Raw genomic sequence first — 9,017 nt, 5'->3', positions numbered from 1 at the left:
TTAATTTAACCAATTAGTTTATTTCATGAAAACTTATACAGCACTTGATTCTAATAAAACCTCAAAGTGGTTTGCAAAGAGATAAAACAATAAAACCAGGAAACAATTACAGTCGTGTTTTAAGATATGCAAGAGTTAAAATACTAGAACAGATTAAAATTACCTCAACTTTCTATTTCACCAATGTGGAGGCTCCTGTCTAGCTGAATGCCCTCCTTCAGTTTGAGTGTGTCTGAGGGAAAGAAAATTCTGAAAGAGATGTTGCATGGGACTTGTGATATAGAGCTAACTCCTGTTCAAATGCAGCATATATATATAGAGAGAGGGAGAGAAAGTGAATGCTGCAGCCTGCATAAATTCTAACTTGAGACCATCCTTGCAAGCAGGTTCACAGAGGTCACTAGTTTTTTCTAGTCTGACATCATATACAGAGCAATTCATTAGTGGACTGAAAGAATTATGAATAGGAAAAGTTCTATTTGTCCCAAAGTCTATTTTTGGTGTTGGTCTTAATTCTTATACATTGGGTAGAGAGAGTAATTTTAAAAAGTAACTGAAGGGGTATTATGCTGGCATTCAGATTATTTCACTTAGGCTTTTTTTTTAAAAAAAAATGAGAAGCCTAAGATTTATGGAATTTTTAAAATAAAAAACCTGATCATCTGATTATTATTATTTTAATGTCTTTTGGTGGTGGTTGTTTTAAAAATGGAAACGTAGAATTCACCAGATACTATATATCAAGCACTTAGTCATCATGGCACATCTGCTTGCTGCTAAATGGACTTTTTCCCCTCTGCCTCAAGAGCTTTGGACAAAACCCTCTGGGTGTCATCAGCAGCACCCGATATGCATTTCTGCAGCATGAAGTAGGTGCGAGGAAGCGAAATCCCTCCGGACAGAAGGCAGCCAAAGATGGGGAAATGCTCCCAGCGGTGATATTCATAAGCCATCACTGAGAGTCCCACCAAGTCTGGCAGCACCCATAAAATGGCAGAGAACATTCCCAGGGACTGCATTGCTGCTTTAAGGGCTGTGCTTGTCTTTCCAACACGCTGGGCCAGAGCTGCAAGGGATGGATTGTCCAGGCCAAAGTCCAGGAAGCACCAGGAGCGGAACTTACTAAACAGAAATATGGGGAGAAGGAAGGGAACTGGGCTTCCAAGAGCGACCAGCAAACAAAGCCTTTTGGTCCAAATCTTCTCCTTCACAGTGGTTTTCTTTTTCTCTAAGATAGGCAGGCAGATGCTAGGGAAGCGGAGCAGAAAGGCTTGCCTCTTCAGCTGGAAGAGATCGTTCTTCAGCGTTTCCTGCAGGAGGGGGAAGTCAAAGCGGTCAGCTTCCCAGTTGGAGACGATGAAGACTTGTGGGTCCCTCACTCCTTCTCTTACCAAGCACTCTTTGCAGTCCTCCTGGATGTGCAAGAGGACCTTCTTCTCACTGTAGTCAGATGGCTGTTGCCTCCTGGCGGCCGACAGGTCCAGGTCTGCTTTGGTGCGCACAAAGTAGAAGCTCTTGCCAATATCTTGGATCTCACGGACCAGGTCAGAATGGGTGGAGCGGAAGCGCTGGGAGCCGACGATGACGAAGAAATCAAAGTGATTCAAATCGACCTTCTTCTCAAATTTGTCCTCCCCAAAAGTTGGCGTTCCCCTTCCGGGGTGGTCCCAAAGGATCACTTGCGGAAGTGTCGGGTGTGGGTAATCCTTGACTTGGACTGTCGTCATCTGTATGCCAGTGGCAGCGGCACGCGGGTCATCAGCACGAAGACCCAGCATGGCATTTATGAAGGAGGACTTCCCGGAGCCGGGCTCTCCTACTACGGCAATGTGGAGCGGAGTGCTGTTGAAAAAGGGCAGTGGTTTTGCCAGCACATGTGACATAGCGTCTGCCAATTGGCCCTGAGAAATGGCCACCTCAAAGTCTTCCACCATTGTGGATCTCAGTGCACTGAAGAGAAAGGAAGCAGGAAAATGTTAAGCGACCGGCCTAATTAGAAGCATTCATTTATTTAACAAGAGTGGCATGCCCTCCGTAAAATTTCCAGTTTCGGCAATATTATTATCATTTGCCAAGCAACAAAGCTTTACAGGTAGAAGGTATGAATCCCATCACATTCTATAATTCAAAAGTGAGCGCAAGGATAAAGTGCCGAAAGGTCATGGGACGTCAGGAGCTGGAGTTGGTGAGCAATAAAACACCCTTTGTCAGTGAAGTTAACTCTTTACTCAAAGAAAACCAATCAGCGCAGGCCAAGTCAACATAGCAACTCTTCCCAGTATCTCTTGCCCCAATGAAGCTGTTGCGAGGACTGTAGGTCCCCACATCCCCCGCTCTCTAAGGCTCCTTTGTCCCCAGCAACCTGAATTTCTTTCGTCTTGTTTCTCATTGCTCTGCCCTCTTCATTCCTCTTCATGTTCTGGGAGACCAGGGGGGAGGGAACTGGTTACACCACAAGGGGGAGATTCCCTGTCTCTACTCTGCCTCTTGACCCCCCTCCAGTTCTGCCTCTGATTCTGGACCGCTCTCTGCCACAGACTCTTCCTGCTCACTAAACCCTGATGCCTCTTCAGCTTCCGACATCTCATCCTCCTCCCAGTCTGCTCTCTCTTCTCCCTCTGACCACTCATCTCCATCCCACCCCCAATCCCCTGGCTCTGAGACTTATTCCCCAGGGGGTTCTCTTGCGCGTTCCCCAACTGGTGCCTCCCACCACTCCTCTGCTTCCAGCCAGCCCAGGACACAGGAGCAGAGCCCAAGAGCCCTGAATATAGAGGGGGACATGAGGAAGCATTTTAAGAAACTGCACTTCCTGATTTTTGATTTGTTTTTATTTTTTTAGGTTGGGGAGGGAGGCTGTACCCATTACATTGATGATTAAACGTTACATGTTTTTAGAAAGATGCAACAAAGAATTACCAGCCTTAAGGTGCAGAAGAGGAGGGTCTGGTCAAAAAGAAGAAGGGGTTGGGGCAGTTTTATTTAAGTATGTTTTAAGAGCTCATCTTACCTTTAGATACTGTAATGTAAATTCTGCCCCTGCTTGCCATTTAAGTCAGAGGTTTTCTACCTTTTTGAGTCCACAGCTCCTTTGACCTTCTTTCTGCGGCACCCCTGTGGGGCTCAGGAGCCCAGCTATGTCACCCCTTGCCTGCAGAGCTGGCAGCTTCTCACCCGTTTTCAAATAGCCCCCCCCCCTTGTGAAGTCTTCCCTCAGCCTCCTCTCCCCTCTCCTTGGGAGTCTTCTGGAGCCACTGCTGCTACCTGTTGTCTCTGAGCTGCCACCCCCCAGCCCCCAAGAGATGTGCCTCCTCACACTGCCCCACAGGGGCCTGGGACTTCGTCTGTCCATTCCCAGCAGCAAGGGCTGGTGGTCTGTCTGTCTGGGCTCCCTCGCCCACTTGCCTGCTTACTCTGAGGCCCCACTTCAGCTCCTGGAAACCAGCACCCCCTGGCCAGCCCCAGAGGCATCATTCGCCTGGGGATCTTGTAGCCAGGGCTGCTGCAACAAACAGCTGCACAAGCCTTTGGAGGAGGGAGGGAAGGAAGATGGATGGAAGCCAATGTTGCCCACGGCTCCACTGACCATCATTCAAGGCACCCCAGGGTGCCATGGCACACTGGTTGAAAACCACTGATTTAAATTAATAACCAGAAAAACCGAATGTGTCTGAATTCCCCACCCACTCCCCCACTGTGCACATTGCCAGAATTCCAAAGGAATGGTGTGTGTTTTCAGATTGGGGACAGCCTCCCCGCTCCTTCTCCCCAAGCTGTGGAAGGACCAGACACAAATTCCTTGCCTCTTGACCCCTCAGCAAACCTTTATTCTCCCCCCCCCTTCTCTCTCTTCCCTCCGAAGAAGTCACCTGGAGGGCTGCTGAGATTTTGTGTTGGTGTTGCTGAGAGAGGAAGGAGGGGGGAGTTGCATGAGGAAAGTGAGGGGGTAATGAATGAGGTCTCTCTCTCTCTCTGCTCCAGGTGTGTGTTGGGTAGGCAGGCGAAGAGCAGCCTGGAAGGGAGGGCTGTGTGCAGCAGTGGAGAGATCTGGGATTGCAAGTGGGGGGGGGCAAGAGAGGTGGGCTGTGGCTTTGTATGCGTGTGTGTTTGAGGGAGGGGGGAGAGAGAGAGTATACGATCTCCAAAACCTCCGACTCTGAGACCAGAAATTTATCATTGTGGAACAAATCAGTATGATATTTTTTGTATGTCTGTGTATTGTTTTACAACTGAATTACATTTTTTAAAAAAACTGTCAACTCACATAAAAATACTGGATTTTTTGTGAAAGAGTTCATTACAAGGGGAAGTGCGTGAGGAATTGAATGGGTGGAGGGGCGGGGGTTGGAAGAGAGACGGAAAGAAGAGCTAATTTGTCCTTGGCTAGGGGGCGCAATCTGGGCGGTTCTGCCAGGGGCGCCAGATCACCTATCTAAGGCTCTGCCTGCTTCCAAAGAGTTTATCCCTCCACTCTGCCAAACCCCGAAAAGGGAAGGAGGCAGGAGGCGAGAGGAGCAGGAGGGCAGCCTCGTAGCAGCTGCAGAGGGAGATGCTGAATGAACACGCGTCACCCCTCGAAAGGGAGACCCGCGTCGATTTCAGAGCAGTTACTTACAACTCTTAGAGTAGCACCAGCTCTGCTTGCTCCCTGGTGATGGCATGTTATTTATTCCCTTTGCAGCGGGGAAGAAGGGTAGCCTTCTCCGACATCATCAAGAGTAAAAATAAACGATTCTGCCACCCCCGCCTAGCAATGAGCTCAGAGTCTCCTTTAACGCAAACGCGCTCAGAAAAAAACAAAAAACACGGAAATCATCAGAGCCCAGGAGAAATGCTCACCTCCTTACCTGCTGCCAGTCCGATTTTTTTGCAGTAAAGCTCAGTCCTCTCTTCGGAGGCTTTGCTTGCTGGTCTCTTAGCCTTTTCTCCGTCCAACTCTCTTCCTCGCTCTCGCTTTTATTCCCTCTCCCTCCCGGTCGTCGCACTAAAAAAAGCAAAGAAGAAAGCGAAAGTAGGAGCGAGGACGAGATTGCAACGCATAGCCAGAGCCGCATTCCCCGCTAGAGGGAGCTCCAAGCAGCCTGATTGACAGCAGTGCAGCTGCCTTTAAAAGGGAAGGTCCCAAGGGATCACTCGTGAAACTTGAAGCAACCTAGATAGTTAATCCTTTACCTCTGCGGTAGTTGCCTCTGTGCCAGTCTCAGCAGCTCCCGCGTTTTCTGCATTTAAGCCTGAAATATACTCAGAGTCGCAAAGTGATTTCATGCTCTTTATTCAGCTCATAGTGGTGAGGAGGAATGAATGGAAGTCCCCTCAAAGTATCTGCTTTATATACATTATTTACACAATGGGCTGCACATGATTGGCTAATTCCGGAATTCTACTGTAAGCCAATCAGGTTGTGGATTCACTTCTATCTGGAGCATGATTGGGTGGTTCCTGCCAACCAATCATACTGCTGCATTGTTCTAGGACCAATCAGACTGCTGCATTCTGAATCCTATTGTTCTAGGACCAATCAGACTGCTGCCTTTTGGATCCTATTGTTCTAGGACCAATCAGACTCCTGCAGTTTGGATCCTATTCAACTCAGTACATAACACCCCTCCCCTCTAAGTTCCAGTCCTGCCCGGGAGGTCGCATTCATAGTCCTCAAGGTACGCCGGCGGCCTACGTGTGCGTTGCGGCCTGGGGTGTTCCCTGGTCCGGGGTTCAGGTTCTGGCTCGTGTTCCAAGGATGCTGGCTGTGATGGGGCTGTTTGGTCTGGCGCAACCGGCTCGCTCAGTCGTAGTTCTGGTTCCGATGTCCTTTCGGCCTCACGGGTCCTCTCTGTATTTACTGATTCTGCCTCTCCTGCTTGCCCCTGCTGCTCTATGGGCCTTACTGCCCCACTGTTTCCTTGGGACTCCTCTGACCTGTCCTCCTCCTCCTGGTTTTCTCCCGGGAATCGTCGCCGTATCTGGTCGCAGTGGCGGCGCCAGCATTGCCCCCCATCTGTTAGCACCTCATACGACACGGGGCCAGTGACCCTGGTGACTGTGGCGGGTACCCATGCAGGGCCTGCCCCAAAATTCTTTGTGTACACTGGGTCCTGGGCCTCGAAGGTCTGGGGGTTCCTGCCTTCCCCCACCACCACCTCATCCTGAGCTCTATCAGGGTGAAGGCGGTTCAATCTGATTGTAAGGCGCCGACCCATTAGTAGTTCAGCGGGGCTCCGGCCAGTCGTTGAGCTGGGGGTGCTGTGCTGTGCTAGAAGGAATGTGGCAAGGCGGTACTCCCAATCCCCTTGCGTCATGCGGCGAAGGGTGTCCTTGGTGGTCCGCACCATGCGTTCTGCTTGGCCATTGGTGGCAGGGTGGAATGGCGCCGAACGGATGTGGCGGATGGCGTTCTGCGCTGTGAAGGTTTGGAATTCTCCTGACGTAAATGCAGTCCCGTTGTCTGAGACAAGAGTGTCAGGGAGCCCGTGGGTTTCAAACAGCCTGCGTAGTACCCGGATGGCTGCGGACGTAGAAGTGGACGGTACCAGTGCGACTTCCAGCCATTTGGTGTAGGAGTCCACCACTATGAAGAATGTTTTCCCCTGAAAGGGGCCAGCGAAGTCCACATGCAGGCGTGACCATGGTGCTCGGGCGGACTCCCAGGACTGGACTGGGGCCCTTGGGGGATCTGGGTGGGATTCTTGGCAGGCCTGGCAGTGTTTGACCCAGGCCTCTATCTCTCCGTCGATCCCCGGCCACCACACATAACTCCTGGCAAGGGCCTTCATTCTTACTACCCCTGGGTGTGTCTCGTGTAGGGCTGTGAAGAGCCTTTTGCAGAGGGGCTGGGGAACAACGACCCTGCTTCCCCATAACAGGCACCCCTTGTAGGCCGACAGTTCATGTTTGCGGGTTGTGTAGCCGGCGAATTCTGGCCCGGGGCTGCTGCTGGGCCATCCCCTCCACACCCAGTCCAGGACCCGGGAGATGACCCTATCTTTCTTGGAATGGTGTGCAACTTCTTGTGCCTGAATGGGGCGCTCGGGAAGCAGCTCCAGGCTCATAACCTCTTGTGCAGGTGCTGGGTCGGGGCCTGTTTCTGGTAGTGGTAGCCTGCTGAGGGTGTCCGCATGGCCCATCGCCTTCCCAGGGCGGTGAATCAGTGCATACTGGTAGCTGGCGAGGAAAATTGACCACCTGAGGACGCGAGGAGACAGCACTTGGGGGGTCTGCTTTTCGGGGGCAAACAAGCCAAGCAACGGCTTGTGGTCAGTCACCACGGTGAAGGGCCGCCCGTACAAGAAATCATGGAATTTTTTTACTCCCTTCACGATTGCCAGACCCTCCTTGTCGATTTGCGAGTAGTTCCACTCGGTTGCGTTGAGTGTCTGAGAAAAGTATGCCACCGGTACCTCTCTTCCATCCGGGAGTTGGTGTCCCAGGACAGCACCAATGCCATAGGGCGAGGCGTCGCATGCTAGCACCACTGGCAGCCTCTCGTCGAAGTGTGCCAAGACCGAGTTTGAGACAAGCAAGTCCTTGACTGCCTGGAATGCGGCCTCCTGGCGCTGGCCCCACACCCAAGGGGCCCGCTTGTCCTGGAGTCTGTGTAGGGGCTCCACTACCGCCGCCTTGTGGGGAAGGAAGGAATGGTAAAAGTTCAATAGTCCCAAGAAGGCCTGAAGTTCAGTCTTGTTCTTGGGCGCTGGGGCATCACAAATGGCCCATACCTTGTCCCCAGTCGGGTGGACCCCTTCTGCGTCCACCATAAATCCCAGAAAGTCCACCTGAGGCACTCCTAGTAGACATTTTTCCCGCTTCACCTTGAGACCCGCTGTCTGGAAACGGTGCAGAACGGTGCGGAGGCGGTCCTCAAACTCCTCTGGTGTGGGCCCGGCAATCAACACATCATCGAAGAAGGGGGTGACACCAGGAATCCCTTTAAGGAGAGAGTCCATTAGATTCTGGAATATGCCTGGTGCCACGCTGACACCGAATTGCAGCCGCTTTACCCTGAACGCTCCTCTGTGCGTCACAATCGTCTGTGCCTCTGCTGTGGCCTCATCTACTGGCAGCTGTTGATATGCTTGGGCCAAGTCCAGCTTGCCAAAATTTTTTGACCCAGCCAGGGTGGCAAGGACATGGCTGACCACTGGCACTGGGTATGCATGGGCCGTGAGGGCCTTGTTTATGGTACATTTGTAGTCTGCGCAGATGCGGACCGAACCATTAGGCTTGACGGGTGTGACGATTGGGGTTTCCCAGGGGGCATTAGGCACCGGTTCCAGCACTCCTTGCTCCATGAGCCAGTCCAATTCCTCGTCTATACGGGGTTTCAGGGCGAACGGGACCCGACAGGCCTTGAGCCTGACCGGTTGTACTGTGGGGTCAAGCTGTAGAGCAATGGGGGGGCCCGTATACTATCCCAATTTCCCATCGAAAACCCCCGGAAATTCCTTGCATATGGCATCCACGTCCACTTGTAAGGTAGTGTGGTTCACCCCGGTGATGGCTAGCCCCCGTGGTCCAAACCATGCCAATCCCAGTAAGCTAATGTAGGGGCCCTTGACCACAAGCAAGTCCAGTTGTCGCGTCCGCCCTCAGTATTGCACCCTGAAGGTCCCCACCCCCATTGTGGGGACCTTACGTTTCTGGAAGTCCCGGAGGGTGAATGGGGCCAGCCTGAATTTGGGACCCCCAGTAGGACACAGTTTCCTTAAGGTCCTTGCCGAGATTATGGATAGAGTTGAACCCGTGTCAAGCTCCATGCGGCATGGGGCCGCCTCTATCTGTACCTCTACATAAATTTTCTCTACGTTGGGGTGGGGCAACTGGTATACCTGGAAGTCCGTGAGCTCCGTCGAGTTGCCTTGGTGCGTTGGGCCCCGGGACCTGGGGCTCTTGGATTGGTCATCTGATGCCTGGCGTCGGGTGGGCCGAGCCCAACACACCCGGGCGATGTGTCCCAATTTTCTGCACTGCCTGCACTCTGCGTTGCGGAAACGGCAGGTCCTCCTCTCGTGACTTTCTCCACA

At 52.1% G+C, this 9,017-nt stretch overlaps 1 protein-coding gene across 5 annotated transcripts; it reads right to left on the bottom strand.

The window, feature by feature from the left end:
- On the bottom strand, nucleotides 1–5,229 carry LOC128418421 (interferon-inducible GTPase 5-like). Of its 5 annotated transcripts, none has more exons than XM_053398077.1 (3): nucleotides 5,173–5,229; nucleotides 4,840–4,984; nucleotides 1–1,950 (listed from the first exon to the last, which is right to left on the bottom strand). In XM_053398077.1, exon 3 carries the CDS (start codon nucleotides 1,932–1,934, stop codon nucleotides 777–779), a length of 1,158 nt encoding a protein of 385 aa, XP_053254052.1. In that variant the 5' UTR covers nucleotides 1,935–1,950; nucleotides 4,840–4,984; nucleotides 5,173–5,229; the 3' UTR covers nucleotides 1–776. The 5 variants fall into 5 exon arrangements, 3 of the variants coding, with proteins under 3 accessions (XP_053254052.1, XP_053254053.1, XP_053254051.1); XM_053398078.1 differs by having other exon boundaries at nucleotides 4,848–4,984; XR_008331699.1 differs by lacking the exon at nucleotides 1–1,950 and adding an exon at nucleotides 3,835–3,902.
- Nucleotides 5,230–9,017: the final 3,788 nt, after the last annotated feature.

The sequence above is a fragment of the Podarcis raffonei genome, chromosome 8 (genome assembly GCF_027172205.1).
Source record: "Podarcis raffonei isolate rPodRaf1 chromosome 8, rPodRaf1.pri, whole genome shotgun sequence".
Taxonomy (NCBI): domain Eukaryota; kingdom Metazoa; phylum Chordata; class Lepidosauria; order Squamata; family Lacertidae; genus Podarcis; species Podarcis raffonei.
The sequence above is the reverse complement of the archived record's forward strand: the minus strand, read 5'-3'. Positions and strand labels throughout refer to the sequence as shown.